Genomic DNA, 16,334 nt, shown 5'->3' with positions numbered 1-16,334 from the left:
CTCTATGATCATACCCCGGGGTGCTTGGTCCCCACCTGTTTATAGTGGGCCAATTTAACCTAGGTGTTCTGGCAGTTGGCCCAGTCGGATAGTTACATTGCCCTGTCCCGAGACTAATCATAGGGTGGAAACGGTCATTTTTATATCTGGGTCTAGTGTCACCTCCCCAGTTAGTGACTCTTGTATTCCTTCTAGGTCTAAGGATGTTGGAAAAGGTCGCAATCTGGTTCTCACTATAAAAGAATTTCAGGGTAAGGGGGATTATGGAACCACTTCTTCGTTGGGGGGGAAAGATGTTGGCCAGGACGTTTGGGAGTACCTCTGCGTTAGCAAAGTTTAATACTACGCAGTCCCCCTTAAACTTCTTTGGGCTTGTTCCCAATCCATGGTACCCTCCTTGTCATTACAATTTCCCCTGCTAGCTGGTCGATCCCCTGGTATGCCATGTGCATATTATTAGTGAGCCAGTGTAAAGCTTTATCTTTTAGTCCTTGAATAGATTCTATTTGGCCATCGGATAGAACAGCGACATTGGCCAATACAAGTACTACTGGTGAGGCTTCAATGATGAATTGTGATGAGTCATCCCCTGAAAACGGTGGTGCTGGCACAACAGATGGTAAAGTGGGGGACTCTCTTACTGCTTCCTGGCTAGGCGCAGGTAGTGGTGGCTGCCCTGGCGGGATAGACTGTAGTTGGCCTTCCGTAGGACCTATGTCCGCACCAGTGTCCTCCTCAGCTATGGCTACTGGTTTAGTGACATGAGTAACTAGATTCTCCAGTTCGTCAGCCAACTTACTTTGCGACCCACCCATCTTTTTCACCTTGGCAGTTAATTTGTCTATTTTCCCAATCAATGGCTTAATGATAGTCCTAATTTTCATATCTATCATGTCTGAGATCCTATTGAATAGGTCGTCGTCAATGATATGTCTTAACTCATCGTCATCATCACAATCCACATTTTGCCCTTTGCGCCTAGGCGGTGTAGTGGGCTTTTTTCTTCCTAGCTGTTTCCCCCCACGTTTTGGCTGAGATTTTCTACAAGTTCTCACAGCCCGTGTTACGGGCGACGAGGGTGAGGGAACTTCAACTACAGTATTTTGCTGTTGGTCAGGGCCAAACACTGCATTTGTTGACAAGTCAACTAGCAGATCTGAATTTTCATCATCATTGCCGGTGTCTTGAGAATTAGGGTCCGGTATATATGTAGTGAGGTCTAGTGATGGTGTGTCAGACATTGGTGCATTAGAGAAAGGACTCTCTGGGAGCAAAACTGGTGATTGGCTCAGACCTAGGGATTGCCTTCTTTCATTATTGATTTTATTGACCACTTGTACTAAATAAGAATCTAGGGTGTTAAGCGACTCTGTGGCTACAGGTGCCAATTTTCTAGGCATGTTTACAGCAGGATAAAGATGCTATCAGGAGTCTAAAACGACACTCAAATAATTGACTATGGAAGCAATACACAGTACTAACAAGACGGGGGAGAAACACTACCATACAACGATAGGCAGATTCTTGCTCCAATCAGTTCATAGACCAAAAGCAAACGATAGCTAGGGACCAAATCAAATATGAAGTACCTCTCAAACAACAAGCACTAAGTTCGCGTTGACCTCAATTGGGTCACCAGCATAACAGAGTTACTTTTCAGCAGGGTCCTACTTAGGTTCATGTAAGGAAGATCTAGTCCTCTTCTTTGACAGTAACCCCTCCTACAAAACTGGGTTCCTGGGCGATTCAGTAACGGATCAAAACCGTCTTCCTACTGACCCCCGTCTGGTAACCGGTGACAGAACGGAGGGTAAAGGTGGCTGATAATACTGGCCAAAGAATGTTCAATGACGATGTACAGCAATGATCCACAATATTTTTCCTCAAAGGGTACAGTACCTTGGATGCTCAGTTATGGAGATATCAGGGGGATGGCCTTGCCTGGCCTTTTCGTGCCTCTGAGGGCCACAGAGGGCCCGCCCTTTGCCCGGGCGTCCCGCACGCGTCCCGCGTAGCTGGCCCGTGCGCTGTTGATAAGCGCCTCCTGGCGCGACTTCACAGTTGCGCGCCGCCGCGGTGCCTGCCGGGAACTGTAGTCCCGGAGCGGCGGCGCGATTCAGGCATCAAGTGACTCTTGGCCCCGGTGGCGGCGTCCTCCCAGCAAGGGAGCTATGCAGCGGGTGACTCTTGGCTCCGGTGGCGGCATCAATACAGGTATGTACACTCCTTTGCTCCTTTGCTCTCCCCCTCTCCGCCGGCCCGTGCGCTGTTGATAAGCGCCTCTTGGCGCGACGTCACAGTTGCGCGCCGCCGCGGTGCCTGCCGGGAACTGTAGTCCCGGAGCGGCGGGTGACTCTTGGCTCCGGTGGCGGCGTCAATACAGGTATGTACACTCCTTTGCTCCTTTGCTCTCCTCAGTTTGGATCGAGAATAAAAAAGCTATTTTTATGTGGTCTTTTTTCATAAGTATTTGATACGGTTTGGTACTAGTTCAGAAGAACATGGGTTCCCTAAAATAGATCTTTTTGTGTTTTTGGACCCCAGTACACTCCCCTCAACAGCAACATAGATCTTTAATTCCCATCTTGAATGGACGCAGAGCGATTATGAAAGACTGGACCAAGTAAAGAGAGGATAGTTTGTTGTACGACTGGAAATCAAAAAACTGACTCATTTACGCTGCCTTTATTAGCAGCAACTTCCCTGTTTTCAAAGTTACCTCATTCATCTAACATTTTCAGACATCACCTTGAGCTTCACATAATGTACTTTAAGTGTCTGAAATAGTTTCAGATATTTGCAATTTTTTGGGGGGAGTCGGGGGGGGGGCTAATTCTTCCAACCATAGACAGAGTGACTGTAAGAAGGGGTGAAAACACAACAAAAGCCTAATTTACAAGTAAATGGTCTTTTAAAGACCAGTTAAGTCCTCGGGTGCGGCTGCAATTAGATGGTCGCCAGCCCGCAAAGCTCTGTCAGCCCGAGCTGACACACACAACAGGGGGGGGGGAGTGAAGCCCCGGTGAGCCCAATGGGTGTTGCGCACCTGCTGTGAATACAAAAAAAATGAAATAACCATTTCGCCAAAAGCCATGAAAAAGATCTTGACAAAATCATTGCTTTATTTCATGCTAATTTCAGACTTTTTTCAATATTATATCTATGTAGACATTGCAAATTTTTATCACCCAGTGTAAAAGCCTGCAGTTGGTTACCCTCATCAGGACTAAGTCATCATTTAGTACAAATCGGATTCCAAACTTTACCTGACATTCATAAGCACATTTCAACAGTAAAAGCTCAGCTTACTGACCTGTCCTCTGAGGAGATGCTGCTGAACAGACATAAGGGGGGGTTGAAGTACTCAAGCAGGCCCCTCAAGATAACAATGGGCACTGATGACAACAATCCTTATACACTGAACCAGTCTATGCTGCAAAAGTAAGGCAGTCCCTTAAATGGGCCGCTGGTGAATGATATCAAAATACAAATCAAAACCCAAGCAAACGTCATGAAACAAAGTAACATTCTTGAATGCCTATTGGTGGCGATATTAGTGATGCATGACAGAGGAAAGATAACTATTGTTTCTCTATACTGGAAAGCCCTAGGGAATCCCAAAGATCGAATAAGGTCTTATTTGCTAAGGGTAAAATTCTTTATGTGTGTGGAAATCGTATTTACCTTCAAAGTCTGATAGACAGTAAACCAACCCAAGGAAGAGAATTGCAAATATCACACCTTTATAGAGAAGATGGTGCTGAATCACTTACAATAGATGCATATCCACTTTCATTATTGAAATTGACAATCGTTTGGCACAATATTGTTTAATGGGTGCGTTTGGTAGACATCAGAGTTGTTACATCGATGATGGTGGTACAAAAGGGGGTGGTGATGGACGGAGCATCTGAACCAATCAAACACTCAAACCAAGTCAACAGATCTGGGTTTAATCCATCACCGTTCTTTAGCCCACTCTGCCACCCCAGTTCAGACATGGCCATATGCAAATCAGTCTGACCCTGTACCTCATGGGAACAGTCCAGCCCGAACTGCCAAGCCATGTCTTCCCTGGACCGGAAACAAGCTTCCTAGGACCGCTTTCTGGCATTACAGCCGTCTTCAGCCAGGCTTGCTTTAATCACGTAGCAAAGTGAGCAAGGGACTCACATCTGAGCATACCCAGCCAACTTATGACGAACAAAGCAGTACAAAAGGAGGTGGTGATGGACAGAGCATCTGATGATGGTACCTACATGTACAAATGTTCATGATCTAATACGAGAATTTGATTGTCAACTGATTATTATACATCTTTGAGGGCAGAAGGAATAAACTCAAATCTGTGCACCTAACTGGAACGAATCCATGATTCAATACATTAAAGCAGGAAGGGTGACCCCACCGATTAGCTCCCTATCAAATGAGACGTAAGACAGTGATGACTCCTGGCCCTTATTGGCTTTAACACATCTATTACAGATCTCAATAATTATCATTTTGTTCTAAAGGTGGAAGTTTGGAGTTCGGAAACGGGCATAACCTTGTGTTACTATCTGCAGATGGTTTAGTATTATTAATTTAAAGAATAATTTCTGATGAAATGGCTTAGTGCCATGTTAAAAGACTAGCAAATCAGCAATAAATGACGAAAAATTTAAAGCGATTTTGAAAATGCCGATCTCATGAGAACAGATTGATAATTATATTCCACTTATGAGAGTTCACATCTTTAACTGCTTGGGTGTATTGTGCTTGAAGCACATGGTAGGAAAATACCACAGTGGCAAAAGGAGGCAGTTGTCAAGAGTTCATGTGCCATTTGCTAATATGAGGTTCTACAGAGAAGAAAAATGAATAGGAGAGGCTGGACCTTTTATCAGTAGCAAATGCATATCAAGTGCTAAAAGGTGTGTCGTTGTTGTGAAATGTCTTTACCTCAAACTTTATGAATTTCTTTCATAAGTTGTGCAAGTTTTGCAAAATGCACAAATATCAACGTTTTCGAAATGCTCTTTCAGTGGTACTGTTGTAAGAAATCATTCCTGCTGCTGCAAAATGCTGTGAGTGGACTTGTGCTAGTTCACAACCATACTCTTACAGCATCTTATGCCCTGTCTCCATACTCACCAGGTCTCCAAAAGTTCTCCTGAGGTCAGACTTCCTCAGGAGAGTAAAACAATGATGCCTGTTTTGCAGGCTTTGAAGCAATGGTTATTTAGGGATAGGTCAGGATCACCCTTTAAAACAATATAAGAAAAGGACACAGGGAGCTAGAAGTAGGAGGTTGAAAAAGTCTCAAAAGCCAAACAGGATTAACGGTGTCTGGAGAAGAACCGACGTGTCACCGTGAAGCAGATATCAACGTTAAATGCAAGAGATACGTACAGCAAAGCAACGTAATAATTAGGAAGGCGAATATAGCTTTATTTTACTAGAAAAATCAGTGGGTCGCCACAACCACAAACAGAATATCGATGGGACACACTATAGGGGACACATAATTGAAAATAAAATTTCGACAGGTTTTAAGTCTGGATTCTGCATTTTCTATACATAACTTCATACACATGTACCTTGGCTATATATGTATTTTCGGGTAACGTAGATGTGGAGTTAGGTATAGTAAATCCCCATATGCACTCACCTTTCAATATTGTGCCCCTTGATATTCTTGTACCACATTATTCTGGGGCCAATATTCAGTAGTACAACCCCACAAATGTGGGAATCTATGGAGAAGTTGAGAAAATTAGCCAAAAACCTGGTGAAAGCAGAACCTCCCTAGAAGGATGAGACACTGTTTTCAGATATTTCGTTGGCAACATTGAGACTATAACTGAATTAATTCAAGAAAAGGTCCAGTGATTACTTGAATAGGAGATAGACTTTGAATTCTGCAGAGCTACAGAAAGAAGAAAAACTGATCAAAAATTTACTTTTTAATGGAGTCTAGTTTAAAACGCTATGTGCAGGCAAGCAAGATCTCAGAATCTCAGAATGGTGACAGTGAGATCATTAAGAAACTAATATCACCGCTAAGGAGTGCGCATTAATCACGGCGGTTAATTTATTGGTTTCAAATGGAGGATACCCTTTTGAGGGGCTGGAAGGAACGAGCACCAAGTCTAAAAAACCAGGAGGTTAGAGCAGATTTGGACAATTAACAAAAGTATTTCTCTTCCTTGCCCAGCCAAACCCATGCAGTAGGTTCCAGTTCAACAGCTATAGCCTCTAGTACAGGAACATGGTATTCTGAAAACAAGCATTTGCAATGCAATAGGTCTCGCATTAGAAAAGTTTGAGCTATTGGTCTTGTAAATGACAGTTTTTTTATTTATGTGTTGGTTTTGAAAATAGCTAAATTAATAGCTTTGTCATTTACAATGCCAATAGTTATAACTTTCGCAAATGTGACACCTATAGCATTTGTAATGCAACATGTTTTGTATTTACGTGACTTGGATGTATTGATATTACAAATAACAATGGCTTTTAATTTTTAAAAATAATTAATACTTAAATAAAAGTGATTGTAATTTATAATGGCAATAGCGTAAACTTTTGTAAATAACATTTGTGAAGATTATGTTCAGTGTATTTTATTGTGATGAAAATTCAAGAACAGAAGTGAAATATGAACATCTTTTTGTGACATTTGTAATAAAGCTTGAAACATTGAGAGAACATATTTGAACCAGTTGTTGAATGGTTGCACAGATTGATGCTGTGATGGCGCGGAGTGATGCTGTGGTGGTGATAAGTGATGCTGGGGTTGCGCTGAGTGATGCTGTGGTGGTGCTGATTGATGCTGTGGTGGTGCTGAGTGGTGCTGTGGTGATGCTGAGTGATAATGTGGTGGTGCTGTGACATATCTTATTCTATGTAATGACTACAATTCCATTCAAAGAACAATACATGGTTTACACCCCAATATGATAACAAGAGGCCCTCTCCACAAATGTGTGTTACTTGGAGCAACACTACAACAACAGTAATTTTTGTGACTGAAGCGATTCCTTATAAGCTAATAAGTTTTATACACCAAGTAACTGCAACATATTACATCGGGTAGATGCTATGTTTCGCCCACCAGTCTCCAGAAGCACGTAGGACTACCTGGTTTGGTGAGCAATAATAGAGTTACCATGATGAGCAATGTGTGTTTTGCTTTGATTACACAAGTGCGATGGTATATATATACACTTTTGGTGACAGTAATAAATGAACATATATTATAGCTATTGCAAAATGAAATTGCTTGTATTTTATGTGATATTTCCATAGGATTCTAAAGCTTTCAAAAAACAAAAAGCCAAGGTGGGATTTCTCTGTACTAACACATAAATAGGGCATCTAGGCTAAATGACAGTATACAGAGGGCCGTACTGTTAAAGGTCCCGAGGAAAGCCTGTGGATGATTCTCTCACCACATAAGGACTGAATTATGTAGCCCTTACACCACTGGAAGGACTCCCAATGACAGCCCAACGCTCTGATTCCTTGAGTTTTTAACCTTGCATTGGGTAAATTTCGATATTATCACTAATAAGATAATAAGATGAACCCTAATGTAATTTTCGAATTGAAGATTGAGACCCTTATTTCACTTTCCCACAATGTTCTACTTGGTGTGCAGGAGGAGATGTGCCAAGGATCTCCTGAGGTCCGTGGGTGCTAAATCGTAAGCAAAAAGGCTCTACAGGAATCTAAAAAGGGAAAACATACAGAAGGTAATTGACACCAAGGCTACGAGGGTGAACAGCAAGCCATAGAGCAAAAAATAAGGGTAACAATAAAGTTACCAGGATGTTTACCTGTCGCAAAGTAGACAAAACGGTCCTAGTAGTCCACTTTAAATAAACAAGATAGGAACAGAATGCCATATGGCCAACAGTCAGGGCAGCAGGCAAAAACAAATCAAGAAAAAACAAACAGTGAATTCACCGCTATCATTTTTCAGACTATTGTTTGTTTAGCAACTATTAGTCATCATCCTCAAGTTTATTTCGGTTTTTAAAAAATCTTTAAAACCCCATACAGTACAGTTTCATAATTCATTAAAACACAATATACATTTGTTAAAATAGCATCATAATGAAAAAGCAGAAAATAATAGCAACTACAGTGCCTTTGCGAATGATATTGGCAAAACAATATTTCATTAGACACTACTCAAATTGTGTGTAAAAAGTACACGACAGGTAGCAGCTATATATGTGAAAGTGCGAGTAACAATCTATAAGTGAATAAACCTCGTGGCACATGAACAACATGTTGAAGTAAGACCGGCCATACCAGGACTAGTCACGTGTCCACTGACGTGCAAAAAGCATAATTAAAGAATCCATACAACAGCGTGTTGAAGCCACGTGAAAGGGGCTGACTAGAACATATAACTCTCCAAATGCTCCAGCGGAAATGTATATCATAATGGCCCGAGCCTAAAGTCAGATGCCTAAGGCACACTACAAAAGCCGTCAACCATGGCATCTTTGCCGATCAGAGACACGGAGGCCAAATATGTGGACACCCGGATATGGATCTTCTTATCAGTGTCAGACCTCATCATCCTCAAGGCAAGTTCCATTTCCGAACCCCAAGTAACAAGCACATTGGTTGGTCTGATCTATTACATGAGGGACACAAGCTTGGCAGAAAACAAAAGGAAATGCCGTTGGCAATCAGACGATCGAAGGAGGGCCCTGCGTGGCAGACCCCCAGCCCAATGCCCATGTCTGTAGCAGTCTCGGCACTTACAAAATAAAAGTGAAAGCGCGAATGGCGCGCTGAAAAAACGAGGACTGCTTGGGGTTTGAAGATCTGTGACAACGATGGATGACCCCTTTAATAGCGCAGGGCCATAGCATATTACAACAGCATTAGACATAGCGTAGAAATTAGGGTAGTAAAACGGCCTCACGGGTTATCCACTCGGTGAATTACGTGTTGAGGGAGGGCGGGGGCTGCCCGCGCATGCGCGGCATTTCTAACTTTCATTCTGAAGAGCCCCGGTTAGAAATGCCGCGCATGCGCGGGCAGCCCCCGCCCTACCAGGTCCGGCAGCTGAAGTCCCGTCGTGAAGAACATCGGAAAGGGGCTCCCATGCCTAAGGGGAGAGGAGCCCGGTGAGTGGGGGTGGGTGTGGGAGTGGGGGCGTGGGAGTGGGGTTGTACGCACGTGTGTCTGTGTGTCTCTGTGTGTTCGCGTGTGTCTGTTCGAGTGTGTCTGTGCGTGCGTCTGTCTGTGTGCGCGTCTGTCTGTTTAAGGGGGGGTGCGTGTGTGTTTGCAGTGTGTGTGTGTGTGTGTGTGCCTGTGCATGCGTGTGGCTGTGCATGTGCGCATGCATGAGTGTGGCTGTGTGTGTGTGTTTGCGCACGGGAATCTAAGGCAGGGGCTGGGCACGGCGCCCGCCTGGACGTGCACGTTCACAGATACCAATCGGCGCTCGTGCCCGAACTCTGTCTCAGATTCCCAGGAGACTGACAATAATAGTTGTCGAGCTAGATGCATGCTTCGCATGCGCACTCTAGCTCGACCTAAAAAACATTTGGGGTGAATACTTAGAGGTCTTGCTGACAATAGCATTTATGCAAATAGCGGTGTTAAGGCCTTGATTATTTTGATCGGTCAGTACTCAGCAACACAATCAGCCATGCCACCTGGGTCGCAGACTGCAGGATACCATGATCAAAGGCTTAGTATGAGACTTTATTAACTTATTCCGAGACGGTTGATCATCAGTGGTTGCTGACCCTACATTCTGTTCAATTCAAGATCTACAAATGCGGAGTACAATGTAGATTAATGTTTATGTAATGCCTCTTACTCATTCTTTCAGCTTCAGGTTGTGAAATTATGCTGATGGTTTCCAACATGGGTTACAATTACTCCCATCCACTTCAGGTATGTCATTAAGCACTAGTATAGGTTTGGAAGTTGTAGAAGGCTTGGTGTGCAGAAATCAATTGAGGTTAATTTTAAGAATGTCTTGAGATTTCAGTAGAGGGGGCGCCAGGTGGTTTTTGACTGACCCTCACGGGTTGTGTGCCACACACTAGTTCCCATAGTGATAAAACCATGGTATGCCAGGAATTATCTCTGAAATCTCAGGAAGGCTTTTTCATAATTGTTTGCATTATTCCATGTTTACCCTTCTATCATAGGGTCCGGTCTATTCTGGAGAATTATGTGAATGGAAAACCTAATGCATAGTCTCTAGAAGCCAGATAATGCAGAATCACAAGCACTGGTTACGTTATAGAAATGGGATCATGTAACCCCAGCTCTCAAAAGTCTACATAGCTCCCAGTTTAGAAGCATCTTTTCTTTAAATTTACAACTAGATCATAGTGTAATACAAAAGAGGTCCCCGGTTTCATAAAGGACAAGTTTAAACTATGAACCGGTCTAAGTCACTTTGATAATTAACCAACTAATGGTGATTGCACCGAAATTCAAGAAAAATAGGATATTGGTTGCATCTTTTCATTTCAAGGAGCCGTGAATAAACTGCCTTTAGACAAGAGACTATGAGATAATCCGAAAAAAACAAAACCTTGGCTATTTCAACTGAAATAGGCTTTTTTGTTTGTCAGTGGTTGGTTGTTGTAAATCTAAGCATGCTTTTGTAAGCTTATAGCTGCAGAGTGACACAAAACCAGGATAGTTGTTGTACCTTATACACTTCATAACAACACATAACATGCCACTTTAGGAATTTTACTGTCGACAATCTTAATACCATGAAATAGCTTGGTGACTACCCCCCAAAGTTCTCTATGTGCTATATGTAGTTGTCTAAGTTTGTTTGATCTTAAATAGTTTTAGTAAATTACCTTGGATATATGAGTCTGGTGCAAGCGCGTATTTCACCAGTGTGTGCTCAACCAGCTGACAGAGCTTTCAACAATGCAGGAATGACGGTGAATTATGTATTCATGAAAAGCATTAAATATGGTTATGTGGCACCAAACACTCTTTACTTAAATCTGTGACAGGAAAGTGCACTTCTTCAATTAGAAGAATATCCGCTATGAGGGATGATTTATGCCATTTGCGGCAAATAAGTAAATCAAAATTGAAAAAAAGATATCTTCAATATTCATGCAAACTAGATGTTTCTTATTTCATTGCCTTCCGTGGACATCTCACAAGATGCCAAGATTGGGCCTTTGATTGGAAGGGATGTGTTGGAATTGACCTCAAGATGAGGGGAAGGTGATGTACATGATGGCAGCTCTTCCAGGGTACACATCTTTTGGTCAACTGTGATGGAAGAAATTGCATTGATATTTGATTATGAAAGAGTGTTTAGAACCCTGTGGGTATACAGAACAGGATTATCAATGTCTGCTTCAGATAAATCTTTGTATGACCTTTTACTTAATGTAACTTTTAAACTGGTGCTCTTCTATTGGAAAGGTACAGGAAACTGTCACACCACGAGAGGAGATGCAATGGACCCATCGCTTAAAATTCCCCTTAGATCCAAGTCACTTCAAATCAATTACTGGGCATATTGAATCTATATATATGCAAAGAAAATTGAGCCTCCTTGATTTATAATTAGACAATGTTTCTTATTTATGTTAGATACACTTGTGTTGGCTACAGCACATGAGCTTAGAAGAACGTTAAGTATATGGTACTTTTCTACTCAGTCCACCGACAGCAATAACAGATTTACTTATCTAGAGCTGTCTTTCGTTCCATCTGTGTTTCTTTTCTCTCTATCCCTTCTCTCCTAAATATGTTATTGAATGTCTGTTAATTTCTGTACACATGGAGTGAAGCATGGGGTTATAAGTAGATGGATACAATCATATTCCATTACTTCTGCCGGTGATAATCTTTTATCTATGTATTGACAAGTAGGGTGACCAACCGTCCGTAAATTTCACGGACAGTCCGTAATTTTGGCTGTCTGTCCGTTGTCCGTGAAGGATTCTTTGACGGACGCCATTTGTCCGTAATTTTAACCGGGCACAGCTTGCCCCCACCTCCCTTCTTGACTCCGATGCTGTAGGAAAGCTCAGACCCCCAGCAGCACTGTAGATGCACAGCGGGGTGGCAACCCTCACACCTCCAGCCCTTGATGAGCTGTTAAGAGGTGCTTGAAGGTGACAGAGGGAGGGGCTGCAGGTTCAGGAGCAGGGGGCATCCATTCACATGCAAACAGCCCTGAATGCGTCTTGTATCTGCTATTTAGAGGGGGGCTCACACATTCCATTTCTACCCAGGGCCCCAAACATCCTAGACTGGGCCAGATTACACCCCCGATTACACCGAGGCAGCACCTGCTTCTCTTCACCGAGCTTAATTACTGTCACTAATTCGTAAGCAAACCTCGGTTCTTCAAACATGCATAATGTAATACAATAAAGAAATGGCACAATCGCACCCAAAAAGTATGGAGGACAATCAGTTCAATCAGTTCTCTTAGAGTATCCCCTGTAAGTACTGTATATCACAGTGGGGGATGGCATTTTGGACAGAGAGCCTGTCTTCTCGTTGTCTTGTGCAGGAGGGGGCGAGAAGCCCAAGATGATACTAGAATACTGCATGCCCACCCCTGTGCCCACCCTGGTGGTTCACGTTCCCTCTCCTGTGATGACTCCTGCTCCTGTCCCCCCATGTGGTGGCTCCAGTCCACCCCGCCTGTGATGGCTCCTGTCCCCCATGTTGTGGCTCCAGTCCACCCCCACCTGTGATGGCTCTTGTCCCCCCTGTGGTGGATCCTGTCTCCGCCCTGGGTGGCTTCTGTCCCAGTCCTGGAACGGCCCCTGCAGCAAGGGTGAAGTTCTTGATGGGCCTCTTCTCAAAAGGGCTCAGCTCAAAATTAATATGGAAAGGTGGGCGAGTAAGTAAGTGAAGGGATGTGTGAATGGCTGGATGAATTAGTGAAAGGGTGAATGGATGAATGAAAGATTGAATAAATGGATAATGAGAGAGGATAGATGGATTGATGAGTGAGGGGAAGGATGGAGAGAAAATGTAAATAGCTGGATGTATGGGTGGAAGGGTAGCTGGATGATTGATGAGGGGAAAGATGGATGAGGGGAAGGATGATGGAGGGGAAGGATGGATGGATGAGGGGAAGGATAAATGGATAAGGGGAAGGATGGATGGATGGATGGAGGGGATGGATGGATGAGGGCAGGATAAATGGATGGGATGGATGGATGGGTGAGGGGAAGGATGGATGAAGGAAGGATGGATGAGGGAAGGATGGATGGATGACGGGAAGGATGGATGGATGACGGGAAAGGATGGATGATGAGGGGAAGGATGGATGGATGGATGATGAGGGGAAGGATGGATGGATGGATGATGAGGGGAAGGATGGATGGATGGATGGATGGATGATGAGGGGGTGGGTGAAAGGATGGATGATGAGGGGAAGGGTGGATGGATGGATGATGAGGGGGTGGGTGAAAGGATGGATGGATGATGAGGGTGAGGGGAAGGATGGATGGATGGATGATGAGGGGAAGGATGGATGGATGGATGGATGGATGATGAGGGAAAATGATGGATGGATGATGAGGGGAAGGATGGATTGATGATGAGGGGAAAGGATGGATGGATGATGAGGGGAAGGATGGATGGATGATGAGGGGATGGATGGATGGATGATGAGGGGAAGGATGGATGGATGGATGGATGATGGGTGGGTGAAAGGATGGGTGGATGGAGAGTGGGTGAAAGGATGGATAAGTGGGTGGGTGAAAGGATGGATGGATGGATGATGAGTGGGTGGGTGAAAGGATGGATGGATGGATGATGAGTGGGTGGGTGAAAGGATGGATGGATGAGTGGGTGGGTGGGTGGTGGGTGGGTGAAAGGATGGATCAGTGGATTGGATGGTGGGTGGGTGAAAGGATGGATGAGTGGGTGGGTGGATGGTGGGTGGGTGGATGATGGGGGGTAGGTGCATGAGTGAAACGATTGATGGATTGATAAGTGCAAGGGTGAATGAATGGACATATGAGTGAAAGGGTGGGTGTAAGGATGGATGAGTGAGTGAGAGGGAGGGTAGATGGACAAAAGGATGAATAGATGTGTGAAGGAGTGAAATGATAGATGGATGAGTGATAGGGGCAATGGATGGATTCATGAGTGGATGAGTAGATGGGTGGATGGGTGGGTGGGTGGGTGGATGGATGGAAGGAAGGCTAAGTGAAAGGGTCGATGGAGAGAGAAAGGGAGGATGGATGGATGACTAAAAGAGTGGATGGGTGGAAGGATTAGTAAGTGAAAGGATGGCTGGATTGGTGAAAGGGTAAATGTATGAATGGATGAGTGAATGGATGGATGGGATGAAGAGTGGATGGATAAGTGTACAGATGGATAGGGTGAAAGGGTGGATGGATGGATGGATAATGGAGGATGAGTGAAAGGATGGATGAGGGGATGGATGAAGGGATGGATGAGTGAAATGATAGATGGAAGGATACATGATGGATAGGTTTGCAAATGGTTGAATATGTTTGGAAATGGCTGGGCTTACTTATATGCTATTGCGCGACCTCTGATGTGCCTGTAAAACGTCCCTATTGTCCTGAAGTTTTGTCCTGAATTTTGACCTCCTGTCCTGAATTTGTGTCCTGAATTTTGACCCTTTGTCCTGAATTTTTACACTCACCGTCCTGAATTTGCACAAATGCCAGTTGGTCACCCTATTGACAAGTCATGTATTTTGTGTTGTGTACCAAATTCCTTATTAATAATCTGGAGCAAATAAAACATAAAATATGAATTTAACATCAAAAATCCAACCTCCAGGGGCTATTTTCCTGTGGAGATAACAAAACTGTACATAAGCACAAAGGGTCATGGGTGACGCTATTCATGCGCACTAGCCAGTTTACCCAATTTTGTAAGAGGAACGGTAGTATTTTGTAAAACTGCATGCAGCTGGTCTGGCAATTCCATTCCTAAGCGGTATAAAGGATGTCTTTAGAGCACAGACAGATTTCAGTAACTAGCAGCAGGCCCAAAAACCCTGAGATATATGCGGACTTTAAAGAACAGAATAATGAGATAGGAATAGATAAATATGTGTACTGGGGTGTAAGGTGCAATAGGGCTTCTTTACCCCACTTCTGGTTATCTTTTCCAATCCAAACGGAGGGGGGTGGGGTCATTTTCTTTGCTCATATAGGGCCACCTGCAACCACGCTACGCTACTCCATATGCTCGAAATATATGTATATATGCCATTGCATTTGAACCGGCAAGCTCTGCACGACATAAGACAGTCCACGTGATGTTGACGCTCTCTCCAGTGTACAGCTGTGGGGAGGGGAGGGGGCTGCCTAGTGAACGCGATGTGTACGCTCCGCGGACATCATCCGGCCACAGAAAGATGTCTCATCCTCGCCAGAGCCGCTTCTGCGAACCCGCCCCTGCACAGTGGAAAGTATGCGGCCAGCTGCATCCTTCGACGATGTGTTTAAAGATGGCATTGTTGTGACCGCACGTGCCCTGTCAGCAGAGCCCGGCGCTGGTTCCAGTGCACGCCCACCCGCTGCCCACTGCCATGCTGTGCGCTTGTGAGCCCGGCTCTGCTGCTGCATTAAAGGGCGGTCAGCTCAAGCGAGAAAACAGACGGCCACAGCGGCGCGCTTTCGGTTCTCTAAAGCCCGCTCCCCCCTCCTCCCCTCCCGCTCTCTTGAATCCCGTGCTCATGAACGTCCCTCCCCAGCAGTGAGACGAACCTGTGAGCAGGAGGAGGGTACTGAAGGCTTCCATGCTCATCCTGCCCTGCCCCCGGCCGGAGGACGGCTCCATGGCTGCATTCCCTGCTCTGCCCGCCGCTCTGCTCCTCGATAGGAGGAGACGGCGAGCATCAGCATCCGAGCTCTGCTTTCCACTCCCCCCCCCCCACACACACACACATCTGCCTCCTCCCTCCCCTGCAGTGACTCCTTCCTCCCTGCGTCCCTTTCTTCCTTTCATTCTTTCCTGTCCCCACCCCCCCGATATCTCCTGTCCCCTACTCTCTCACCTCGTCTTCTAAAACGATAAGCAATAGCAAAGCTTCTCGCTTTGTTATTGTCTTACCGTACCTTTTTTGTGTTCATCCATTTTCCCATTCTTTAATCGCGCGCTCTTTCGGGTTTCGCCTTTTCCCATTCCCTCTGCCTTGTCTACAATTCCGTAGCTCTGTATTTTGTTATTCAAATTTTCTTCCTCCTGTTATAGCACACAACATGGAGCGACGGGTTAGCCACTGCATCCGTTTGCTAACTTTACTGTGAGTGACAGCATTCCACTCTTTCATTAGCCACACTTCTAGACACACACGTTTTTTTAGACCCACATAT

At 44.5% G+C, this 16,334-nt stretch overlaps 1 protein-coding gene across 8 annotated transcripts in view; it reads right to left on the bottom strand.

The window, feature by feature from the left end:
* Window positions 1–15,881, bottom strand: part of SGCE (sarcoglycan epsilon) — a 255,774-nt gene extending 239,893 nt beyond the window's left edge. For 2 of the 8 annotated variants that reach the window (XM_086941945.1, XM_086941947.1), the window contains exon 1: window positions 15,726–15,873. In XM_086941945.1, the coding sequence (XP_086798071.1) occupies window positions 15,726–15,798 (73 nt within the window). In that variant the 5' untranslated portion in view covers window positions 15,799–15,873. Of the gene's footprint in view, window positions 1–15,725 lie in introns of all 8 variants that reach the window. The other 6 variants (XM_086941940.1, XM_086941941.1, XM_086941942.1 and 3 more) reach the window with 4 other exon arrangements.
* Window positions 15,882–16,334: the final 453 nt, after the last annotated feature.

The sequence above is a fragment of the Lissotriton vulgaris genome, chromosome 10 (genome assembly GCF_964263255.1).
Source record: "Lissotriton vulgaris chromosome 10, aLisVul1.2, whole genome shotgun sequence".
Classification (NCBI taxonomy): Eukaryota; Metazoa; Chordata; class Amphibia; order Caudata; family Salamandridae; genus Lissotriton; species Lissotriton vulgaris.
The sequence above is the reverse complement of the archived record's forward strand: the minus strand, read 5'-3'. Positions and strand labels throughout refer to the sequence as shown.